The 26,585-nt window shown below is 37.6% G+C and overlaps 1 protein-coding gene across 4 annotated transcripts in view; it reads right to left on the minus strand.

Moving 5' to 3' along the window:
* The window catches only part of CSNK1G1 (casein kinase 1 gamma 1), a 102,540-nt gene that overhangs the window by 57,909 nt on the left and 18,046 nt on the right, over positions 1-26,585 (minus strand). For all 4 annotated transcript variants that reach the window (XM_068963229.1, XM_068963223.1, XM_068963232.1 and 1 more), the window contains exons 2-3: positions 19,693-19,733; positions 14,310-14,379 (exon numbers count right to left, since the gene is read on the minus strand). In XM_068963229.1, coding sequence (XP_068819330.1) covers positions 14,310-14,379; positions 19,693-19,733 — 111 coding nt within the window. The remainder of the gene's footprint in view (positions 1-14,309; positions 14,380-19,692; positions 19,734-26,585) is intronic.

The raw sequence follows: 26,585 nt of genomic DNA on the forward strand, positions 1-26,585 counted from the left end.
CCAACCAGTCCATCCTAAAGGAAATCAGTCCTGAATATTCACTGGAAGGACTGATGTTGAAGTTGAAGCTCCAAGACTTTGGCCACTTGATACGAAGAGCTGACTCAGTGGAAAAGACCATGATGCTGGGTAAGACTGAAGATGAGAGGAAAAGGGGACAACAGAAGATGAGATAGTTGGATGGCATCACCGACTCAATGGACACGAGTTTGAGTAAACTCTGGGAGTTGGTGATGGACAGGGAGGCCTGGCGTGCTGCAGTCCATGGGGTCACAAAGAGTTGGACATGACTGAGCGACTGAACTGAACTGAACAGTTCCTACAAGCTTTCTAAGTGCTTTGTTCCAATCCCTAGTGAGACCTGAATATTTCCTTCCTCAGTTACACAGTCTATGTCCCTATGATTTTTCAGCAATCCTCGTTTAGAATCACAGCCAATTGCAGTAGATTATTATTTGCAATCAAGTGATGTTTACCAATACACACATATAATTGTTTCTCTTCCTCTTCTTTAACTATCACTTGCTAAACACTATGTGCAAGACACTACACTAGATGTTTAAGGGAAGAAAGAAAAAAAAAAAGATAAGTAAGACAGAGACTCTCTCCTTAGGGAGCCTGATGCTGCTGCTAAGTCACTTCAGTCGTGTCCGACTCTGTGTGATCCTGTAGACAGCAGCCACCAGACTCCCCCGTCCCTGGGGGAGAACACTGGAGTGGGTTGCCATTTCCTTCTTCAATGCATGAAAGGGAAAAGGGAAAGTGAAGTCGCTCAGTTGTGTCCGATTCTTAGCGACCCCATGGACTGCAGTCTACCAGGCTCCTCCATCCACGGAATTTTCCAGGCAAAGTACTGGAGTGGGGTGTCATTGCCTTCTCTGCCTTAGGGAGCTTACAGACAGAAAATAGAGACATAAACATCTAACACAGCACTGGGTCAAGTCTTTCATAAAAATTAGCAAAAAGGAAGAGTGTGATGTGGAATGGCGAAGCACCAAATCCACTTACTTTAATGATATATACGTGGCCAGAAAAAATTAAAAAAACAAAACAAAACAGAGTATTTTGCATATGCATACTTTATTACATAAACTCTGCAGCACTGCATATACTACAGATTCATACCATTCAGTACACATTTTCCAAGGAGTACATACTTACTGAGCATGATTATACACACAAATCCAATTAGACTACACTCTATACTCCATGGGCAATTTAAGAGAGTTTTCAAGGCTATCTTTGATTATATGTGATTTTCACCTGTGTGCTAACTTTAGCTCCTAACTTCACATGTGACTACACTGTGTTCAACAGTTGGTTTCCTTAGAGAAGTTGTCACCCTTGAAATTCTAGCATTTTAAATTCAATAAAATACCTATAAACCAGTAGATAGATGTGAGGTGTGATCTGTGATAGCTAGTGGTCTAGTTATTGACTGATTATTATCTCTCAAATCCAGACTGGATGATAATGCTACAAGAGTATCAGCAGTGTTTGAAACTTACTCCTTCCCGCTTGATAAACAAATTGCCATCTTATATTGAAACTAGAAATATTTTAATGAAAAAATTTTCATATATAAAAAGACTAAGGAAGTACACATGAGGAAAGTAGTTGTGAGTAGTCTACTCAAAAAATTTTTACATATTTTTCCAAACTTTATATTGATATTGGTTTTCTTCATAACTTATAAAAAAATTTTTTTTCCTTTGGGCAAGCTACACACAGATAGTTGTAAATTCCTTCTTTAAAGTTACTCTCTTTTTTAGGTAGCAGAGTAAGAGATCTCTCCTGAACTATAACTGCTGAAAGTGAAGCCAAGCAAAAAGTTGACAAGTTATGACAACTGGTTCAATGTGATTAAGTCCAAATAATTCTCAACTGCTGACAGGCCATTTAGGTATGAAGATGTGCAATAATACAGCCATTATATTGATGAGAACCACACACACTCTCTACCTTTAAAGAACTTAAATTCTAAAACTTTTGCCAGGCAGTTCTTGGATGTTCTGAGTTTTCAGTTAATAGTGGATATATATGCATCACTACGAACAAAGCTAGTGGAGGTGATGAAATTCCAGTTGAACTATTTCATATCCTGAAAGATGATGCTGTGAATATGCCAGCAAATTTGGAAAACTCAGCAGTAGCCACAGGACTGGAAAAGGTCAGTTTTCATTCCAATCTCTAAGAAAGGCAATGCCAAAGAATGCTCAAACTACCACACAATTGCACTCATCTCACATGCTAGTAAAGTGATGCTTAAAATTCTCCAAGCCAGGCTTCAGCAATACATGAACCATGAACTTCTAGATGTTAAGCTAGTTTTAGAAAAGGCAGAGGAACTAGAGATCAACTTGCCAACATCTGCTGGATCATCAAAAAAGCAAGAGAGCTCCAGAAAAACATCTATTTCTGCTTTACTGACTATATCAAAGCCTTTGACTGCATGGATCACAATAAATTGTGGAAAATTCTGAAAGAGATGGGACATGGAATAACAGACTGGTTCCAAATGAGGAAAAGAAGTACATCAAGGCTGTATATTGTCACCCTGCTTATTTAACTTATATGCAGAGTACATCATGAGAAACGCTGGGCTGGAGGACGCACAAGCTGGAATCAAGATTGCCGGGAAAAATATCAATAACCTCAGATATCCAGATGACACCACCCTTATAGCAGAATGTGAAGAAGAAGTGAAGAACTAAAGATCCTATTGATGAAGGTGAAAGAGGAGAGTGAAAAAGTTGGCTTAAAGCTCAACATTCAGAAAACGAAGATCATGGCATCTGGTCCCATCACTTCATGGCAAATAGATGGGGAAACAGTGGAAACAGTGGCTGACTTTATTTTTTCGGGCTCCAAAATCACTGCAGATGGTGACTGCAGCCATGAAATTAAAAGATGCTTACTCCTTGGAAGGAAAGTTATGACCAACCTAGATGACAGCATATTCAAAAGCAGAGATATTACTTTGCCAACAAAGGTCCGTCTAGTCAAATCTATGGTTTTTCCAGTACTCATGTATGGATATGAGAGTTGGGACTCTAAAGAAAGCTGAGTACCGAAGAAGTGATACTTCTGAACTGTGGTTTTGGAGAAGACTCTTGAGGGTCCCTTGGACTGCAAGGAGATCCAACCAGTCCATCCTAAAGGAAATCAGTCCTGAATATTCACTGGAAGGACTGATGCTGAAGCTGAAACTCCAATACTGTGGCCACCTGATGTGAAGAGCTGACTCATTTGAAAAGACCCTGATACTGGGAAAGATTAAGGGCAGGGGGAGAAGGGGATGACAGAGGATGAGATGGATGGATGGCATCACCGACTCAACAGACATCAGTTTGGGTAAACTCTGGGACTTGGTGATGGACAGGGAGGCCTGGTGTGCTGCAGTTCATGGGGTCGCAGAGTCGGACATGACTGAGAGACTGAACTGACTGATACATGTCTGACTATACGCCAAATCCTTGAAGAAAAATGTTTGGTGGACTTTGTTCTGATATTTTGAACTATTCATTCATAACTCTACTTTGCTTCCCTAATACAATTAATTAAGAATTGCTAGCATAAGCAAACAAAGCAGTTGAGAGCCTCAAAGGGAGAGTACATGTAAAAGGAGCTGCAACTTAACTTGGTGATCTCACTGCCAGTGAAATACTGCTGAGGGTTTATATACAGAGATTTTATCAATTTAACAGACATGTATTGAGTCTCTTCTTTGGGTGAAATTATTTGCAAATAATACTACAGTGAATAAAAGATGCTTCTCACCCTTAAAAAAGCTCACAGTCCAGGGAACCCTCCTACATTGTTGGTGGGAATGTCAATTGGTGCAGTCACTATGAAAACAGCCTGGCAGTTGCTCAAAAAACTAAAATTAGAGTTGCCATATGATCCAGCAATCGTACTCCTTGTCATATATCCAGAGAACACTATAATTTGAAAAGATACCTGCACCCCAATGTTCACTGCAGCACCGTTCACAATAACCAAGACATGGAAACCACCTACATGTCCGTTGACAGGGGAGTGGACAAAGATGATGCGGTGCATATATACAATGGAATACTACTCAGCCATAAGAAAGAATAAAATAATGCCATGTGCAGCAAAATGGATGGACCCAGAGGTTATCCTACTAAGCGAAATAAATCAGAAAGAGAAAGACAAGTACCACAGGACATCATTTATCTGGGAAAGTTAAAATATGACACAAATTAACTTATCTACAAAATAGAAATAGACTCACAGACACAGAGCACGTTCCAGTGGCTGTCTTGTGCGAGAGGGATGTGGTGAGGATGGATCAGGAGTGTGGGATTAGCAGGTGTAAACTATAATATACAGAAGAAACAACAAGGGTCCTACAGTGTAGCACAGGGAACTATACCAATAACCCATGATAAGCCATAATGGAAAAGAACACGAAAAAGAAAAGTACAACTGAATCACTCTTGTATAGCCGAAATTAACACAACATTGTAAATCAACGATACTTCAATGAGTGGGGAAAAGAAGTCCACAATCTAGCAGCATATTACACTTTGAAAAGTCCACAGAGTAAGACATATGTTCTCTTTCTGTAAGTTCTCTCATTACAGAGCTTCATGTGTGGCATGTATACAAGGAATAAAGAAGTACTCCCTGAAGTAATTCCTGTGTTATACAAACTGAACTGAGTGATAAGAAATAAAGAGTTGTGGTCACTGCCATGTGAGAGGAGCGATCAACAAACTATAGCTTTTAAGTAAAATCTGGCCCATCTATTTTTGCAAGATTAGAGAATGAAGAACGGTTACTGTATTTTTTAATGTTTGAAAAAAATTTAAAGAATACTTCATAAGTGCAAATTACATACAATTCAAATTTCAGTGACCAAGAATAAACCTTTATTGGAATATAGCTTATTTGCTTACAAAGTGTTTTTGGCTATGTTTGCACTATAAGGACAACAAAAGCTGAAGATAAGTTAACAAGAGGTGAATACTTGCAAGAGAGACAATACTTGTCACAAAGCCTAAAACATTTACAATTTGTTCCTTTATACTGTCTGGCTTCCTAAGAGATCTCACCTTCCACACTGGAAGCAGGATATAGGCCAACTGTTTGTATCTTTCACTTTGGGGGGCAACGACATTCACTAACATTCCCACAGACCATTGTAATAAACCTTACTTGTGATGTTTCAGTGGTTCATCACTAGTAAGACCACTTCCCTTGAGAATTCACAGATAAATCCAGTTATGCTAAGGACCAAATGTAAATGAATCCCTTGGCTTGATCTTTGCATAACGGTTTCAATTCTGTTTTACCAAACAAAAGTAGGTATTGACCATTTTAATTTGTTTCTCCTGATCTTCTTTTCCAAGTAGTAAAAGATGGCTGTGGTGAAGCGTTCCCCTAAACTGGCGTGAAAGGCTGGGGAGCTGTAGAAGTAAGTGTTTATTTCACCAAGCAGGCTCTTAACTATTATTTCTACCCAACCACATTCAGGTCCTCTGAAAGAGACAAACATCTCCCTCAAGATCATAGCTCTGGTGGGTTCACCACAGTGGAATTTTGCGCTATGAAGTCAGAGAAAGGACTAGGAAATATTTACTCACTATTGTTTGAGAATCCATCAAAAAATTTTCAAAAATGAAACTGTTAGCTCTTTGTTCTGCTATCTTTCAAAGCTATGAGAAATGTAAATAAGATATTTCTACAGGAAAATTAGATCTTCAGTTTCAATGTAAAACAATACTGCCTTGTGTTTATACAGCACTTTTCCCTTAAGGATTTAATGCCTTTACAGACATTACCTCATTCAACTCTAGAAGGTCTGCAAACTCCATAAGAAAGGGGAGGTTCCCCCTGGTGCTTGAATAGGGAAACTGAGGCATAGCAGGGGCACGTGGTTAACAATAAGTCACAGAAAAACAGTGAGAAACTTTAGGCTAAATTTCTCCTTGCTCCCATTGGCTGTCTCCACTTATGCACACTGCCTATAATTAGAGACGGCAAGTGTCTAAATCTTCAGTCTTCAAGATGTAATTTCAAGGTTGTCCATTTATCCCAATTAAGATCCGTTTTTCCTGAATTTAGTGGTGTATGTCTCCTTCCTCCATGGTATCTCTGGCAGACTTTTGAAAAACTTATACATGGCAAGAAAGAATCCAGACTTCACTTTCTTTTACCGAGTTCACCATCATCCTTTTTCCTCTTGTTATGAAAACTTTCTGCCCAACTGGGGACCAAAACATTTCTTCTCAATTCCTTAAAGCACTCCTAGCTACTGAACATCTAAGTTGACATGTGTTACTTGTACGTAACTCCTCTTGTTATGTGATTTACTTCTATTTCAGTAAAATTACCATCTTTCCAGCATCTCTTCAGATGATCTTATTTTTTAATTTTCCTGCGTACTGCTTCCTGTGTTTGCCCAGCCTGTTCACAATGTACTCCTAAGGAGCTTCCCCACACTATAGGAGGGTTTTGCCAGTCTCATGCTTTCTCATGATTTTCTTCAGATCTACGCTTTATTCCTCTGGTGAAGTAAAACCAAATTCCTGTTAATTTATCAATTGCCTGGATTGAGAGTTCTTCTGGGACCAACCAGTACACCCTGTCCTTTTCAAGAAATAATTTACTTGTTTATTTTTGGCTGTGCAGACTTTCTCTACCTGCAGAGAGCAGGGGTTACACTCCAGCTCCGGCGCATGGGCTTCTTGTGGTGGCAACTCTAGGTTCATGGGCTTCAGGAGTTGCGGCACATGGGCTCAGTACTTGCGGCTCACAGGCTCTAGAGCACAGGCTCAGTAGTTGTGGCGCACATGCTTAGCTGATCTGAGGCATGTGGGATCTTCCCAGACCAGGGATCGAACCCATATCTCCTACACTGGCAGGTGGATTTTTTTTTTTTTTAACCACTGAGCCACTATGGAAGCCCCCTTTCCCCCAATCTCTTTTGATGACATATAAAACCATTCCCTCTCAGAAACGTCAAAACTGCAAAGCCCAATCAGTCATATGAATATTTAAAAAATTAATTTATTGACAAACAGTTGATTTATAATGTTAATTTTAGGTGTACAGCACAGTGATTCAGTTATACATATACATATATTCATTCTTTTTCAGATTCTTTGCCCATACAGGTTAACAGAATATGAATACTTTAGCCATGGCATAAAGATTTTGGTGGGTGAAAAAATGGCTTGCATGGAGTAGCTCTGAGCTCTTCGGTTGCATACATGGAGAAAAGTATTCAAATGATTAATTTACTTTGGAAAGAAATGTTTCAAAACATAGATCACCCAGGCTATAAAAGATTTCATAGGTAACAAAAGCATGAAATTAGGGGAAGCCATATGAAACAGGAAATCCTACTCTTTCACTGGGGGAAAGTCCTGGGGCTTTGCTTCAGTTGACACTTTTACAGCTACCTTTCACTAGTTTATTATAATTAGGCAAGGGATAATGGGTAAGGTGCCAGGCATCTGCTTAGTATACACAGAAGACAAAAATTTGTACAAAAACATGAGATAAACACATTCCTAGCTTAGGTTTTTCTACTGTGTGCTCCTTGGTAAGATACTAACCTTCCTTGTGCTCAAAATGGGAAAAATGAAACCACCATATAAAGTACCTAGTGGGCATTTGCTTTCTCTTCTGAAAAAGATTTTGCCTAGGCTTTATTATTTGTTACACTGTGAAATTTCAATGTCTTTTTTATTTTTGAAGTTTGTGTTTATTTTTAAAGGTTGTGCCTTGCTGTGCAGCCAGTGAGAGTTCCTTGACCAGGGATCGAACCTATGCCCCTCTGCAGTGGAAGTGCACAATCCTAACAACTGGACTGTCACGGAATTCTCTCTTGCTGTCTTTAATTTGAGGATTAGCATCTCTTTTACAAGAAAGCCAAAGCAGAACAGTCATCAGCAGATTAGAATAGCTGCTGGAAAGCCAGGGCATGGCAGCTCAGGCTTAGATCAGCTCTGATATGATATTTATTCCTACAGCCCTTGAGAATTTTTCCCAGGTAGGTTGCTGGAATTAAAAGTTAAACCAGAGCGAGATCAGTGACTCTACTACATTTAGGATCTCCGAGCACAATTAAGAAGGCTCTAGTAGCAAACAGATGACTGTATTATCTATTTATAAGTTGCTGTGCTTAGCTGCTAGGTTGTGCCCAACTCTTTGTGGACCCCATGCACTGCAGCCTGCCAGGCTCCTCTGTCCACAGGATTTTTCAGGCAAGAATACTGGAGTGGGTTGGTGTTTCCTCATCCAGGAGATCTTCCCGACCCAGGGATAGAACTTGTGTCTCCTATGGCCCTTGCAGCGGCAGGCAGATTCTTTACCACTGAGCCACCTGGGAAGCCTCATATTTTGAGACCCCATGGACTGCAGTCCACCGGGCTCTGTCCAGGGAATTCTCTAGGCAATAATACTGGAGTGGGTAGCCATTCTGTTCTCCAGGGGATCTTTCCAACCCAGGGATCAAACCTAGGTCTCTTGCATTGTGGGCAGATTCTTTACCATCTGAACCACCAGGGAAACCTATATTATAAGTTAGGCCTTTCCAAATGCCAAGTGAAGTGATGGGAATTTACCATAACTTACCCTAATGCTTGTGACTAGAAATGCCAAACTTACTGTGCAAAACCACTGTTCCTGAGAAACAGCTAGCTCTGAGAACAGTGATAGAAGGGAACTTTTTGTTCCTTCTGGCTAAGTCAGAGGCCTCCACCGATTTTATCACTTGTACTCTTATTTCTGTATCCAGAGTCCTGTTTTCTTGCATTTGACTATTCACCTCTCCCCCATCTTCTTTCATTTGCTCCTGCTCTTGCTGCCTCATTCCCTCTCCCTTCTTCTCTCTCTCCTGCCACTTTAGCTGCAGCCTTGGTTATGGTTTATTCATTTTTTGTTAATTAGCAAACATACACTGGCCCCTGTTATGTGAGCAGCCCCTATCTAGCTATGAAGTTTCATGCTCATACTGTCCCTCTTATGTTTAGGCCTCCTCTCTGTGGAGGCCACTGGTTTTGCCTGTCCCTACCCCAAACATACTATCCATCAAGTCCTGTTCCTGTGTGTCAGGATACAAGCAAAAGCGGGAGGTGTACTGGATGAAAGATTTGTGGGTTGGGAAATTTAAAAACTGACAATGTATATACTCTCCTAAGTAAAAGGTACTCAGAACACAGGAAAATCTAAACCATTCCCATAACAGGAAAATAAGTTTGGAATTTACCCATGGTGACTATAATACAATTAGCCCAACACTGATTGCTGAGGAAAATGATAAGAAAATAAGAAAGATGGTTACAGCTCACTGGGTGCTTTCATCTGCTGAATGCAAGGCTTACAGTCTTTAATTATCATGATTAAATACTGCTATTCTTTCTTGTGAAGCTGGCACACTATACTAAACAAATACTTAAGCTACCAGGAGGGCAAGGAAGTCCCAGGGAATCCAGAGTCGACCTTTAAGTCCTTCATTTCTAATCTTGTGTACTCAGGATAATCTATAGAAAGTACACATGAAAAGATAGCATATTGTGCTCAATTCCAAAGCCCTCTGTACTGTGAAAAATCAAAACAGCGATATAAGAAAGAAAAAAGCAAAAATAAGACAAAAATTGAAGACTGTACTTGGTTTAGTCACAGGAGAAAACCTAAAACTTTGATGTTACAACAGCAAAGAATATAATAATGTTTCATAATTATTACGTATAGTTTCAGAGTTGGAAATATTGTATAACATATAGTTTCACATGTTTAAAATATTGTTTTTCTTTGTATGTAATAAATCTGGAAAATTCTCCAGGATTAGCAGGTTTAATAACTATATCATAATTTGCAAATAAAAATCTATTCCATCCCTGCACATCCAAGTATGTGAAAACAGTAGATAATATTCCCTTTTTGATTCTGACTACTGGGTGTCCACTTTGCCAGGGTTATATTTTTGATGTAATTAACTTTAGAAACTGAGTAAGATACCAACTATAAATATCTACATGGCAACATGGTCTTTGAGAGTTTTTAATACAATTTCAGTGTGCAAATAGGTCTTTAAAAGTCATATATTGTAACTTTCTATCCAGTGTACAAACCACCTTTACAACATCCAGAATGTATTAATTGTTCAATTTCTGCCTGAAAACTGCCCTCACATTAAAAGACAGGAAAGCAGAGACATCACTTTGCCAACAAAGGTCGTATAGTCAAAGCTATGGTTTTTCCAGCAGTCATGTATAGATGTGAGAGTTCGACCATAAAGAAGGCTGAGTGTCAAAGAATTGATGGTTTTGAATTGTGGTGCTGGAGAAGACTCGAGAGTTCCTTGGACTGCAAGGAGATCAAACCAGTCAATCTTAAAGTAAATCAACCCTCAATATTCACTGGAAGGACTGATGCTGAAGCAGAAGTTCAAAAACTCTGGCCACCTGAAGTGAAGAGCTGACTCATCGGAAAAGATCCTGATGCTGGAAAAGATTGAAGGCAAAAGGAGAAGAGGGCAGCACAGTATGAGATGGTTGGCAGCATCACTGATTCAGTGGACATGAATTTGAGCAACTCTGGGAGATAGTTAAGGACAGGGAAGCCTGGTATGCTGCAGTCCATGGGGTCGCAGAGAGTTGGACACGACTTAGCCGACTGAACAACAACAACAATAGTCATTTAGCTATTTTCTGTGCTCATGTGACATACCTGTGTATGTTTTTCTTGCACTACAGAGATATAATCATGTTATACTATTTTACAAAGCTTCTTATAATACTTAAAAAAATATATTGGGGCCTCTTTCCATGTTAGTACACAGTATCAGTGTCTTTCTAATAGTTAACTCCATGATATAATTATATCATTATTTATTTATCCAGATCCATACTGATGACATTTAGATTACTTTCACACTGTTTTAATTGTTATACAAAGTCAAATTTCTCTTACTGAAATTTCTTTCTGTAATTTTTGCTCTGGAATCCTTTGGAATAAATTTAATCTATCATCTAATAGATTTTTAAACATTTGAGAAACACTATCATATGGGAAGTAAATGGCAGAACATATGAAAAGTTTTGAGTTATATACTCAATCAGAAATCAACAAGGAAAATGCTTTCTTCAAATAAAAACAAGCTATAAATGTCTGGTAACACTAAATGGATGCCTAAATTATGGTCTATGAAGCTGACAGGATGTTATACAATGACCAGAAATATGTATCTAATGTGGCATCAAGAGAAATGTCACAATATTCAGTAAATGAAGACACGCAGTTGCATGTGAACTGAGATTAATTATGAAATATGTCTACACATAAAAGAGAGAGAAATAGTCAAGTGAAATGTGGTTGAGTTAGGGTGGTAAGGAGATGGACCATCATTTCCTTTTAAAACACCCTTTAATATTTCATAATTTGGTTTCTACAACAAATGAAAAAAGAAAAAAATGATAGCTTTCAGGAAGACCCAAATCCTCATTCTCAGTTTCAAGGCCCTCTTTCTTCCCTGATTATCTTAGCGGTATCAACCTTCATAGTAAATAATCAGGTTCTGAAACTCTTGACGGCAAAGTTACAATCAATAAACAAAGCTAGAAGTGTGGACTGTTCACTAAAGAACAGAATGGTATGGATGGGAAAAAGCTAAGGGATCAAACAAGGAAAAGAAGGGACAATAAGGAAGAGGTCCACCTTAAACACGTTCACAATCATCCAGTGCTACCATTTTTGTTCTGTCTACACAAGTGTAGAGAACAGGTATGAATTTCCAGATCATTCAGTCAAGGCAACGTGAAGGTCAAAAACCAAGTTAATGAATAAGATTTGGGTACTCAAGGACAAAAGTGGTCATATTTTCAAGCCAACACAAAAGTTCTTATTTTAGGAAATTAAAGTCTCAAGCTCTAATAGCTATATGGGTATTCATTAAATTCATAATTACTTATTTCTGTCCCCAAATTTCATCCATTTTGTTACTACCAATTAATTCCTTGAACAAACCTAAGTTACAATAGGCTTTTTTTTAAAAAAGTGTTCCTCGTCATGATAACCAAATATTCTGCATCTATGTCCTATGTTGAATAATGAAAGATAAAGCACCAATGAGTAAAAACAAGGACTGCATTATTTTGGTTCATGTGCTTTGGGCATGGGAGGTTGTTTACAAGGCCACAACATCACCTTGGTTCTGAAGAGAGTGACACATGTGCTCTAGCTGCTCAAAGATTAACTACCGATGAGTCACATTTACAGCTGGGAACTCCATTCTAGAAAAACAGGAAGAGAAACGCTCATGCCTGTAAATCAGGAACAAACTCTAGTGTTCACGCTCACACTTAAGAAGGAGACGTAGTAAAATCTTGTCTACTTTGTCAACTGATCTACTTTCAAAATAAACTTCCTGGCCTCTCACTTTCTGAGATGGCCCATACTCTGTGGAAAGTTTCTTTCAGGACTAGTCTTGCCTTTTAAGATGGATCGCATTCTGTCTATGGAATGTGTATCTCTCTAAATAAATCTACTTTTTAACTATCATAAATAAATAAATTTCCTTTTTTGGCCATCCTCAGAGAATATTTTTCTTAATAACTTGGCAAAAATCTACAACACATGCTTTTCAAACCTTCTCAACTTCTTTCTATCACCAAAACACATCCCAGCTTCCTATTAGGTAAAAGAACTATGTTGGGCCTTGAGACACATTTGGGACAATGGGATAAAGTGGGCACAAGCCTGCTCTCAAGGAGCTTACAGTAGTATTATGGAGGGGGGCAGGGGCAGGGGGATATGCAGCTATGATTTGAAAAACAGTCAATACGTAATCATCAGTAACAATGAGGATTGAAAAGTATCCTAGTACTTAGTAACAATGGGATAAAACAAGACAACCCTTGAAAGTTTTGGGTGATCAACATCAGTTATATAATCAGAAAAATGCAGAAGGCTTTGGTTGATGGTGGTTTATATTAAAAAGATGTGAAGGTTTCAACTGAGTAGAACTCCATAAATGCATAAAAGTCAACCATGTAAAATGGCTGTTAAAATAGCTAATCTAAATTAATAGAAGTACTATGTCCAGATCAAGAAAAATAAATAATCCCACTGCCTCTGAATCCACAGTTACTGGTGCTGTTTTATGAGGCTCATTTAAGAGGAACATCATAAAACTAGGAGTGTGTCCATGTGCACACACATACTCGCTACGGGAGCAATGACAGTGAAGTGTCTGTAAATCACATGATGCAAAAACTGAAGGAACTGAAGACACGTAGCTTAAACGAAGACTTGCAGCTGAGCAGTGGAGGCGCGGCATGTACAACTGACATGAATGCCTTTGAGCTGCCTGCAAGAACTCATGTTAGGTTCAATGCAAGAAAAATGTTCATCCTGGCCTCCCTAGGTTACGACCGTGGCTGATTATTGCCATGGTCAGGGTATATCAGATGACCTGAATAACACCCAGTGGCTCTTATATAATTCTATACATTCTAGGAAATGAAATTCAATATTCCTTCAATAGTATCTTCAGTAATGGCACTTGAAAGTTTCAGTCATTCATACACACACACACAAAACACAACTGTTACACTGAAGAAGCATAGAGCAGAGGAATGTCTGTTAATGTCAAATAATGAAACTAGCACTGAAGGAGTTCATCTTCTGCAATACATATCCTGTGGGTTCAACCTCCTTAGGGGTGGTTACATTTGCTTAGTCAGTATATTTTTCTGGAAGCCAGTAAGGTATTTTGGAAATTTGAGATTTTAGGTAAAATAAAGGAATGTCTTTAAAAATTATAAACTTAATTTCTTAAAATCCTCAAAGGATTATTACAATCATATAGATAGGTCTTCTAAATTGGTGAGAACAATAGATAAAGTGAGACTGTTGAGGTATTTCAGAAGATATATCTTAAAGCATATGTCTTTAAGATGGACATGTGGTCTCAATGTGGTGAATTTTAATACTACCAATACCTCCTCCTTTCTTTCTGTATACACAGAGGAAAAGAAAAGAGAATCGATCAACTACCAAAAAGCAAAACCTCATACCATGTGTATTTCAGGTAGATGAAAGCATTCAGAGGTTGGTTTATGGGCAGTCACTGCATCACAGACCCCCAATCAACTCAACTGCCCTTCCAGATGCCACAGAGTAAGCAGCTTTTCAGTTGACTATGTGTATTTACCTATCCAGTAAGCAGGGGAGACATATGGTTTGGCAAAAAGGATAGACAAGAAAATTTACATATTTTAGGGCTTCAAGCTAAGCTATATGCTAAATAAACGGAGAAAATATTGACTTACCTGCACTGCCGAGCTGCTTATAAAACCTGTACTCTAAATGAAGCTGTGGAGCACGTGATTTTATTGGTTCCTGAAACCCAAGAAAAGAAATCGTGATCAGGTTTGACAGTTTTTCCATTCCTAGGTTTTCAGAGTAAACCAGGGTTAAGACCACTTAATATTTTAGTGATGATATTCATATATGATAGCATTTTCTTACCACAATTTTCCTTTGAAAGTACATCTAGTGGAAGATGAAGTTGAATTATACACAATCTCTGCAATGGATATTTAAATAAAAATACTCTGTATGAGACACCACTCAAGGATAGCTCTCTCATCATGAAATATTCTCCTGAAATATCTTCTCCTAGGAAACCAGATGTCACACCTTTTAATGAAATACTAGTATGTATTTCCTGCTTGTTTTATTGTGAATGTGTGGCAGTAAATAGCTTTATTATTTTTGGAAACATGATATATGCTCAGGAAAAAAATTCACTTACAAAAAAATTAAGAAGAAGGTAAAAATACCCCAAGACTCCACCATTTAAAAGAGAAGCCCTATTAACATTTAGGTGAAATTTGTTCCAAATATTTATTTATACACATATTTATATATATAATATAGACTCAAAATGTATGTTAATAAATGAGAGCACACTATATTTGGTGTTCTGTAACATGCCTTTAAATTCAACAATGTGATCATACCATTTCATAGCAGTAAGTAAAACTTTATATGATTGTGTGTGTGTGTATTTACATACAACACAAATAATGTTTGAACATCTGAACTGTTTTCAATTTTTGATATTATGAATAAAGCTGTAGGAACAGTGTTACGTGTATTTATTTTTACACCTAAGAGAATTAAAGACTGTAAGTGCAACTAAGACAAGTAGCTTTAATTAGGATGGTGTCCAAGCTTTTAAAAATAGAGTTTATTAAATAGCCCAAAGATAAAGCAGCCACACTATCACATTTTGCTCTACACCAAACTTCAAGAATTGGTTGGCTAAGCATTCTAAATTAACAGCATACAGGCAACTAGTTAACCAGAAAAATCAAACATCACTCTGAAAGATACATCTGTATATCCATTAGGATGACTATTATCAAAAACATAGACAATAACAAGTGTTGGAGAGCATGTGGAGAAGCTGGAATCCTTGTGTACTGCTAGTGGGAATGTAAAATAGTATAGTTACTAAAGAAAACAGTATAGTAATTTCTCAAAAAGTCAAATATAGAAGTACCACATGATCCAGCAATTCTACTTCTATATACCCAAAAGAATCGAAAATGCTGACTCAAACTGGTATTTGTAGACCCATGTTCACTGTAATATAATTCACAATAGGCAAAAGGTGAAAGCAACCCAAACAGCTATCAACAAATGGATGGATAAATAAAATGTGGTTACATTTTGTTCCATATGTATGATGGCATATTGTTCAGCCATAAAAAGGAAAGCCATTCTGCCACATGCTACAAAATGGATGAAACTTGGGGGCAGCATGTTAAGTGTAGTAAGCCAGATTCAAAAGGACAAACACTGAATGCTTCTACCTAAGGTACCTAGAGTAGTCAAATTCATAGACAGAAAGTTGAATGGCAGTTGCCAGGAGTGTGGTGGGGGTAGGGGTGGGGAATGCTGCTGGTGTTTAACAAGCAAAGAATTTTAGTTAAGGAAAGTGAAAAAAATTTCAGAGACAGATGATAGTGACGGGAGCACACCAATCTGAATGTACTTAATGTCAACGAACTGTACAACTAAAAATGGTTAATTCAAGAACCAATTCCTTATACAACTTTCAAATATTTTTCCCCACTCCATGGGTTCTCTTTTCACTCTGTTCAGAGTCTTCTGATGCTCAAAAGTTTTTAATTTTGATAAAGTCCAATCTATCTTTTCTTGCTTATGCTTTTTGTGTTACATCCAAAAAAGAATTGCCAAATCTAATGCTATGAAGCTTTTCCCCTAAGCTTTCTTCCAAGAAATTTATAGTTTTGGCTGTTCTGTTTCTCTGATCCATTCTTAATTAATTTTGGTGTATGACATAAAGGGTCTCACTTCACTGCATGTGGATCTCCAGTTTCCTCAATGCCATTTGCTGAAAAAAAACTTTCTTCTCATTGAATGATTACTTGTCCTATTTTTAAGATAGGCTCAAAGGAGTTCCTCAGCTTCCCTTGATAAGTCACGCTCGTGTCTAACAAGTTTCATAGTTTCGAAGATTTTTATATGTAACTGTCATCTCCAACACTGAAACTTCAGCCTATTTCTCCTATGTCCTCAGTAACAAAGATAAGACAGCTCCTGACTAACCTGTGAATACTGCAACAGCTATCTTCAAATAACAAAGCTCTTCAATCATTTCCTAGACTTCCTTTATTCAGGCAAAGTAATTTCAAATTTTTTAAACTTTCCTCACTAGTCCTATTTTTAAGTTCTTTGATCACCTTTGAAGGCTCTTCCTGAACCCACCTTAAGTTTTCTGCATTTTTTGAAAAATATAGACTCCATAAATTACAGAATTCAGACCTTTCCTTGAAGTTATCTAGTCTATCCCTTTGCTTCTAAGAAAGCTTTATCTAAATCAATTCAGGCAGACTGGAATATTTCAAAGCCCTAAGGAGCTCTGTGAAAGAACTCATACACTTCTTTGATTGCAAAATCAGGAAGCATCAGAGCTGGACTTCAAGTTTCTCAAGATTCCTGTGGTCCCAAAAAATGTACAGAAGACTAATTATACTATAGAGTTACAGTATTCCTTATTTATCTCTTCAGATAGAGAGTGTCCATTCAGTTTTAGATCTTCTAATATATCACCACCAAAGCAGCCAATCACAGAATTTGTCTTTTAGCAAAATTATTAATAATTTATAAGAAACCAAGAGAATCCAGTGATGACAAATTGATATGGGACCAGAGGTTGATCTAAACACTAGAAACAGGAGTGTTCTTTCTGCAGAAACAGTCTTGAATTTTGACAAACCACAAGAGTCAATGAATTTTAAAAAACACAGCTCCTTCTTCAAACATAATGCTCCCAAACTTTATATTGGAAACATTAATAGGAAATATTCAACTTGATCTTGGAAAAGTAAGTCAACAGATTAAAAAGAGCAATAACTCTTTAGAGCTACAGGGCTGAAAGTGGGTGTACACATCACATATATTCAGACATGAGTGGGTTTTTATCACAGACAGAAGGATTTATACCCTTCAGCCAACCCCTTCAGCACATAGCTGTAGCCGGCTCAGCCAACTGGAGCATCAAGTGCTCTTCTGAAAGCACTATGAATAAAGGATACTGCAAACAATCTCCAGATTGTGAAAGGCAGGGGGATTAGCAGCATAGAGAGAAAAATTTTTAAACAACTTTAGAAAACCCCTGTCAAAAAGAACTCCAGAAACCTCCATTGATAGGGGTAAAGAAGGGGTTTATTACACGTTTGTTTACACTGTTTCTGATTTTTTAAAAACTGTTCCTAGAAATCTAAGAAATGGGAGCCTATAAGGAAGATTCAAACAAAGTAGAACTGAAGCACCACAAGCAGGACTTCCTTGTATTTCTGTGTGAGATGCTGATGACATCTCTATAGAGGGCTGGCTATCTGCCAGAATCACGGTTGTTCTGGAGCACACATGCCTGCCTGAAACCCTAAACCAACAGCAGACGGCTACCTGGTAAGACTGTAACACTTAAGGCAAATTTTGCTATTATAGTGAAGAGAGCTCAATTACTGCCATCATATCTCCCACAGAGAACACAGCCCCAGAGCGAGAGAGGAGGCCCACAGACAAGACTGAGTATCTTTTAAAAAGCCTTTATTTAAGATTTACTTGAAAGAGAAATGAGGGACTGAGGCACATCATAGCAGATAACATGAAGTCTATTTGGCTTTAACTCTTGGCCATATGAAGAATAAAACTTTAATAAAATGTAAGTGAAATGCAATGGTCAGTCATGTCAATTATATGTTATGCAAGCTTATCTAAACAGGCTAACTAGTATAAGCTGAGAAGAAGAAATAATAGATAGAAAAAGCTGCGCCTACCAGAAGTCTTGATAAGTAAGGGGACAATTATAAACATACATATTGAGGTAACATTTTAAAGTGTTTTAGGGGGCTGCTTCTTCCTATTACGAGTTCCAAAGAATCAAAATTATTCCAACTTACCAAAATAATAAAACAGAAAAAGTGAAAAAAAGAGATGAACTGGAGAATACTTTTACAGGATCATTAAATTCCCGTAAGTAAAAATATAATGGCTAACCCTTTGATACTCAATCTGAGGAAAATGTCTGGTCTGCATTGTCATACGCATTCTCTCTCTTCCTCCTCCCATTTTGCCAACAAAAGTTCCAAGTCAACAAACAAAAGAAAATACTTGGTTCCCTAGCAGCTACCTGCTCTCAGACCTGCTCCCTGGCCACCTTTTGTAGAGAAACTACTCTGATGACTGTCAGTTCTTCACAGGACAACTCCAACTCCTCCACAAACAAACTTAAGGAGAGAAAAGGACCAACCACAAAACAAGTGTGGATGTGGTAGGTGCAATTCACTAGAAAAAAAAAAAACAAAAACCAGTGATTACCACAAGATACTTCCTTCAACTATTAATGCCTCTGCCTTCCAACCAAGAATGCCAAAACACCTGCAGATCCTGGGAAACATACTAGGATTTATTAGAAGGACAATATTTATACAGTTTTCTATTTATATAGAAACTAGTTATACAAAGCATTTCATATGGCTAGAAGTGGTTTTGTATCAGTCTTAAATACAGGCTAAAGAACTGTCTCTTCTAAAAATATTAACCCTTAAAAACAACAGAATTATTCTTTAACAGGATGTTATTTTCAATGACTAGATTATTATTTCAATTAACTATTCATAAGATTAGCACTGACAAAAATAACTGAACTCTTTGCTTCAAATCTGAGCACATGATGTGTTTTCCATGTTTGACATCTTTTTAAGGCAATGATTAGATGATCAGGTTTGGAAGTATATTGATAAATATCTTATATTTTTTAAATGGATCAGTCATATTTAAGGATAAGAAAACGTTAAATAAAAATAGCACAGTGAAAGGTACAAAGTTTACAGAAATTACTAGGATTTTTTTTCCTTCTAGCTATTTTTAATTAACTTTTTGGATTCATCATTGCTAACACTATAGTTAGCATCTTCTAACTGTACAGTGTTTCACAGTATACAGAGATTTATCACTATAATACTATATATATTAGAAGGAAATGACTGTGTGGTATTATATGCAAGGAAAAAATTAGTATTTTTATGAACACTTACAATTATTTCCTGTAAAAAGATATGTGAAGGGTGAGAGCACTAAAACATAATTACCACAAATATAGATTCTACTCACCAGTTTGATAGCTACATATTCATTGGTGTAGAGATTTTTACCTAGGGGAAAAGCAGAATGTATATGTTTTAGTGACATTTATTCTGGGAAATGCAAAGCAAAATCTTAGCTTACAGGGTCATGAGAAAGGTCACATTCCCAATGCTGTTCACATATATGAAACATGATTTGTAAGTGAAAAGCTAAATAGAGATAATGAGACCCAGCAGGACAAGAACAAAAACAGCTTGAGAATTTGAAAATTTACGTTAGACATGAGAATCTTTTATTTTAAAGAAAACAAATCTCTCTCTGTCACATGCACATTTTGTTATTTAGTATTTCCCAACTGGTGGGCTGCCGTCTATGGGTTCGGACAGAGTCGGAAATGACTGAAGTGACTTAGCAGCAGCAGCAGCAGCAACTATTAAGTCACGAGGCAACTCAAGGAGAGACGCCAGAATTACAAAGATGGAGAGATTTTAATTCTTGTCACAATAAACAGAAACCCTCATATGTCTAACTCACTGACAAATAAGGCTTTCATATTTTTTTGTCATGGTATTTAGCGTCAACCTTAGCTGGCATAAAGGACAGTGTGAAATAAAACCTATCACAGCCTGACTCTCTCTGTGTAAGACTCATCTGCTGTCTCTCAGTAGAGGATTCTCAAAGCTGTTCTGACCCTTCACCAGCACTCTAGCTCTCCATCGTTACTGGTGTGCAGCCACAGCTCTCCACCTGGACAACACTGAAACAACTCAAAGCTCTTCCTGAAGGTTTAACCCTTGTCCCTCTCAACTTCTCTACCTGTAGAAATGGAATCAATATTCTTCTATACTAGATACCTAGAGTCAGAACCTAGGATGAGGATAAGAGCAACAACCACCAGTTGGCTGAACCCACATTACATGCCGGGTACCTAGCCACCTTCACCTCTACCTTCACTTCGGCTCCACTGATCCTGGGAGGCTAATGTGAATTCCTTCTGAGGGCTTCGTATATACCATATAGCTCAGCCACTGCACTGGATTTCACATTGCTTCTTATTTTTGTTCCATCTTAGTGAGCTAGACTACAAATATCTTGAGAGTAGCGATTTTATTTAATGGTTCTGTCAATGTCCTAGGGTGCTGAACATCATCTTCTGCATATTTCAGATACTCAAAACCTTGACTAAAAGTTGTAGGTATGTACAGTATGACTATTTTTTACATAATACAGAGGTAAATGTTATCTTTATATACATACATAGTTGGATATTTGCATGGAAAAGGACACAAAAAGATGTACATTAAGGTATTAAATGACTGTTTCTAATTTTATATAATCTAGGTTATTTTGATAATAAAAACCTTGCATTTGGGGAACATAAGGCTGCTTACAATACTGGTTATTTTTAACAAGCTCTAGATAATAGATGGCCCTTTGCAAACTACACTGTTATACTTTTAATACTGTCATCAGTTTTCCCAGCACCTTTATGTGGAGAAGAGTACATGGATTTAGGAGTAATTTTTGTATGCAGACAACATTAAAGAGGATTCACAGGTTACCATTCAGAGGCTGTACTCTGGATCCTCACATAAGACCTTGCACACGGGTCAAAGTTTATTAAATAAATCACATAAAGTGATAAGGTTAAAAAGGAAATATGAACAAGTCAGTAGATGACGCAGATGAGGGAGAGTAAAGCATTTGGGCCGTCACTTGAGGCAAGTCACTGAGAACAAGCAGGAGAGGATAAAAGGCATTTTCTCTAAAACAATACTAATAGTGAGGTGGAGAAATGATAGAAAATGCAGAGAACGTGATCAACTGAGTGGACCAATATGAAAGAAGCCAATATATAGGGGAGAATGGTAAGAAACAAAGCCAGAGAAATCCACTACAGAGTGTGAATAACCTGGGAAGCCAGCTTCTTATTCTGAGGTGGGCATACTTTTCCTAAATCCTCACTTTTTTTTGAAGATTTGGGGAAAATATTTTTTTTTAATACTTGAACAAACTTGCTATATTATGGAAATCGTGCAGTTTCCTCAAAAAAAAAAAAAAAGCAAGAGCTTATAGATCTGCTTATTCCACAGTCTAGGAGGCCTCACCAATCAGTGAGGAATCTTTTCCTCATTTTCCCTGTGTTCAGTTGGGCAGTCCAGTTTTCACAGCTGTTTACTTTCCATAGTGTGACCTTCCCAACTCCTGTGAAGGTGGAAAAGAGCAGCTGCCAGGTGAGGCCAGGGAAGGAGGGGATGTGGTGAAGCAACTGCTCCATACATGTATGTACGTGTATATCTATGTGTGTGTGTGTGCTCAGTCACTGCAGTCGTGTCCGACTCTTTGCGACCCCATGGACTGTAGCCTGCCAGGCTCCTCTGTCCATGGGATTCTCCAGGCAACAATACTGGAGTGGGTTGCCATTTCCTCCTCCAGAGGATCTTTCCAACCCAGGGATCAAACCCTAGTCTCCTACATTGCAGGATTCTTTGCTGCTGAACCACTGGGGAAGCCCCAAAATACATATGGACTTGCAACTACTCTTCTTGTTTTTAGCTCCTTCTGCATCCCAACTTTCAGAAATTTCCAAATGTGTTCAATTCTTGAACATATCTGGTGTGTATATGTTACAAACTGGCCTATCCTTCAAATCATTCCGCTTTCTCCAGACTGCTTAAATTAGTTACAACTGCTTTCTAGCTTCTAGAATTCTGGTACCATTTCTCACCTGTTTTTAATCTTCTTTCCCATTTTTTTTTTTGGTTGCTGTCCCTTGTGGCTTTTATACCTTTTAAAAAAATCCCTTTTCTGTGTAAACTGATACAGTCACTATGGAAGAGAGTATGGAGATTTCTTTTAAAAACTAAGTATAAAACCACCATATGACCCAGCAATCCCACTCATAGGCATAAATCCTGAGGAAACCAGAAATGAAAAAGAGACATGTACCCCAAAGGTCATTGCAGCACTATTTACAATAGCTAGAACATGGAAGCAACCTAGATATCCATTGACAGATGAGTGAATAAAGAAGTTGTGGTACATATATACAATGGAATATTATTCAGCCATAAAATGGAATGCATCTGAGTCAGTTCTAATGAGGTGGATAAACCTAGAGCCTATTATACAGAGTGAAGTCAGTCAGAAAGAGAAAAACAAATACTGTATACTAACGGATATATATGGAATCTAGAAAGGTGGTACTGATGAAATTATTTGCAGGACAGCAATGGAGACAGATACAAAGAACAGACTTACGGACATGGGGGTGGGGCACGAGGAGGAAGGGGAGGGTGAGATGTATGGAAAGAGTAACAGGAAAACTTACATTGCCATATGTAAAACAGACAGCCGATGGGAATTTGCTGTATGACTCAGGGAACTCAAACTGGGGCTCTGTAAGAACCAAGAAGGGTAGGGTTGGGAGGTAGGTAGGGGGGTAAGTTCAAGAGGGAGGGGCCATATGTGTATCTATGGCTGATTCATGTTCATGTTTGGCAGAAACCAACACAATTCTGTAAAGCAATTATCCTTCCACTAATAAATAAATAAAAATCCTTTTTCTAAATATACTTTATAAAATTAAGGCAGCACTCAGCTACCTTAAAATAACACATACATTATAATTACTAATGCATGTATATTTTTACCTCCACTCGGCAGTGAGTTTCCTAAGAACAAGACTATTCCACTCATCTTTTTATCCCTAACAACAAAGATCTGATATATAGTAGGTAAGAGATACTTGCTAAAGTCAACCATATTGACTTGATATGCAGAAGAGTCTGAGAAAGTTTTTGGAGATATACATGTATATATACATATAAATATATATATATATATATATATATATAAAAGCTCGTTTAGAATCAGATTATGGATAATTCTAAATACGAATACAGTAGTTTTGACTTCATTATTTGGCTTATTGTGAAATCACCAAAAATCTTTGTGCTAAGAGGAAATGTATAATAGTGAAAGTGATATTTTTAAAATATTAATCTATTAGATAAAAGAGAGAAGAATACCTACAAAGAAAATGAACAGGAAGTTTTTACAGTAGAATACTTAAAGAATAACATCTACCACACAGTATGATTATAAGGATTACAAGAGTTAGAGTATGTGAAAGTACATTATAAACTGTAAGAATTTTTATTACTTTTATTACTATTGTAGGTATGATACAATAATTCCTGGAAGATAAGTTTAAAAAATAGGATTTATAATCAAGAGATTTAAGAAAAAACTAGCAACCTTTGGATTACAAATAAACACGCTGCTGCTGCTAAGTCGCTTCAGTCGTGTCTGACTCTGTGTAACCCCATAGACGGCAGCCCACCAGGTTCCCCTGTCCCTGGGATTCTCCAAGCAAGAACACTGGAGTAGGTTGCCATTTCCTTCTCCAATGCATGAAAGTGAAAAGTGAAAGTGAAGTTGCTCAGTCATGTCTGACTCTTAGCAACCCTGTGGACTGCAGCCTACCAGGCTCCTCCATCCACAGATTTTCCAGGCAAGCGTACTGGAGTGGGGTGCCATTGCCTTCTCTGATATAAACATGAGAGAGAGAGAAAAGAGGAAAGTGAAAGTTGATACTTTAATTAGAGGAAAACAGAGAGAAAACCAGGAGGGTAAGCAACGTTCATCTCACTCTACCACAGTGCCTTCCTCCAAGTTCTCATTAAATGCAAAAGAAACAGACAAATTACAAAACACCTCTCAGCTTCAATTTCTGTATCTGTATAAAGGAATATAATCAGAGAAGTATAATAAATGACAGCCTATGTAACACCAAACACGACAGCTGATATATCACAGAATGCTAGTCTTGCTTTTTTTTGTTTACTTTCTCTACTTATTTAAAAAAAACAAAAACAAAAAACTGAACACATCACCCTCTTACAAATGATTTATTCCTAAGAGGCCCTGGAAGTGACTAGGTAACTCTCCTGAGCTATGCATCATTCAGATGAATTAGTTTGCCAGTGGGCATCATTAAGACTGAAGTATGTGCAGGAGGAGTTGCTTCAGTTTGACTCTTTGTGACCCCAAGGACTGTAGCCTGCCAGGCTCTTCTGTCCACGATTCTCCAGGCAAAATTACTGGAGTGGGTTGCTGTGCCCTCCTCCACAGAATGTGCCCAACCTAGGGATCAAACCCATTCACGTCTCTGTGTCTCCTGCACTGGCAGGCAGGTTCTTTACCACTAGCACTACCTGGGTCATGGGAATTCTCTGAAGGTCTAACAGTTAGGACTTGGTGCTTTCACTGTCATGGCCCAGGTTCAATCCCTGGTCCTCGAACTAAGATCCTGCAAGCCACATGGAGAAGCCAAAAATATAAAAAATAAACGACTGAAGAGGTCAATACAAAACACAGTCAAGTGGAAGGCTAGACAAACACTAAGCCACTCGATGATATACAAAAATTTTGTTTTGAAATAATTTAATTACAAAGACAGAGGTTTACAATCCTGCCCACTTAAAACGAACGACTGCTTCAGTTTAAAAAATTATATATATAATTATCTACATATCAATACATGAATGACATATGCATTAACTGTGAGGTAGGCAGGCAGTTCAACGAACAGAAAAACACCACTGGTGAGATGGCATAATCCCGAGCAGCCAAAGGTTTTAGTGGCTGCACAAAATCCACAACACTTCCCGAGGTCACTTCTTGGTTACGGGTTCTTTTATCGTTAGTGTAAAAGAAATTGCATTACATAGTAGTTTGGGGAGCTTTCCATCCAGACTCAGTTCTTTTGAAGCAGCAGTCCTAGATGTGAAGCTACCCATAAAATCCACTGCATGAAGACTTCCTGTTTCAGTAAGTTACCTACAGAGACATCATTTATCACAAGCTCTGTCAGACACAGCACTTTCAAAGAACCAGCAGGTCTCAGCTCTCAGAGTCACACTGATAAAGGAACATAACAAGCCTCAGGTTCCCAGTTTGGTTAGATCTCCAGCTGTCAGATTTTCTTGCCCAAAAGTAAAAGCAGTGCATTTATAAATTATTACCTCGAACTTGTTAAAAGAAAAAAAAGAAACCAAGCCAAACGAATTTGAGGTAATTAGTAGTTAAAACAAGAAACCACCTTTATGTAACTCAGGTTGGTTCCCATGTCTGTTTAGGGCAGAGACTGCCTCCACCACCCAGATAGCATCTCTTTAAACAGGCAGCATGATCAGAGGTAGATGGTAATAAAGCCTACAACTTAAAAAAAAAAAAGCCAGAGGTCTTTATTATTTCTACTAATTTAATTCTACTAGTTTATTAAAATATTCTTTGGAAATATTTCCCAATGGTTAGCAGTTAACAGCCATGGTTATTCCTTCTTGTGCCAAGTTTTCTGAAGGGATTACTTACCAATACCAGCAAGTAGTTTATTATTAAAAAAAAAAACCTTATTAAATCTTGCTTAACACCACTAGTAATGGTATAGAGCATGTTTACTATTATGTTACTATTAATATGTAAGACATGTCTGTTTTAGACAACATTAAAATGTTTTCTAAACTGCAGAATATGATCAATAGAGGAGTGTAAAATAAATAAATTCAGTGTGTCCTAATATATTCTTTAAAGAAAAATAGTTTACATCACACTTAGTAAAGTGTATTATTTCATAAACTTTTGCTTCAGACACACACAATATGATATCACACACAATATGATATCACATACAAAATGATATGTGTTTTTTAGCGTGAGTTAAAAAATAACAGCCATCAATAAAAACCTTCTGAAAAGCAGCTTCCATTATTCCATTTTGAGATATAAAGCTTAGGTCAGTGACTCAACTAGCTCTTATGACTTTTCTAAATTATTCAACATGATAGTCTTCTGATCAATCTGCTAGAAAAATCCTCAAGAAAATTGAGGATTTCCTCAAGAAATTGATAAATGGA

The sequence above is a fragment of the Capricornis sumatraensis genome, chromosome 2 (genome assembly GCF_032405125.1).
Source record: "Capricornis sumatraensis isolate serow.1 chromosome 2, serow.2, whole genome shotgun sequence".
NCBI lineage: Eukaryota > Metazoa > Chordata > Mammalia > Artiodactyla > Bovidae > Capricornis > Capricornis sumatraensis.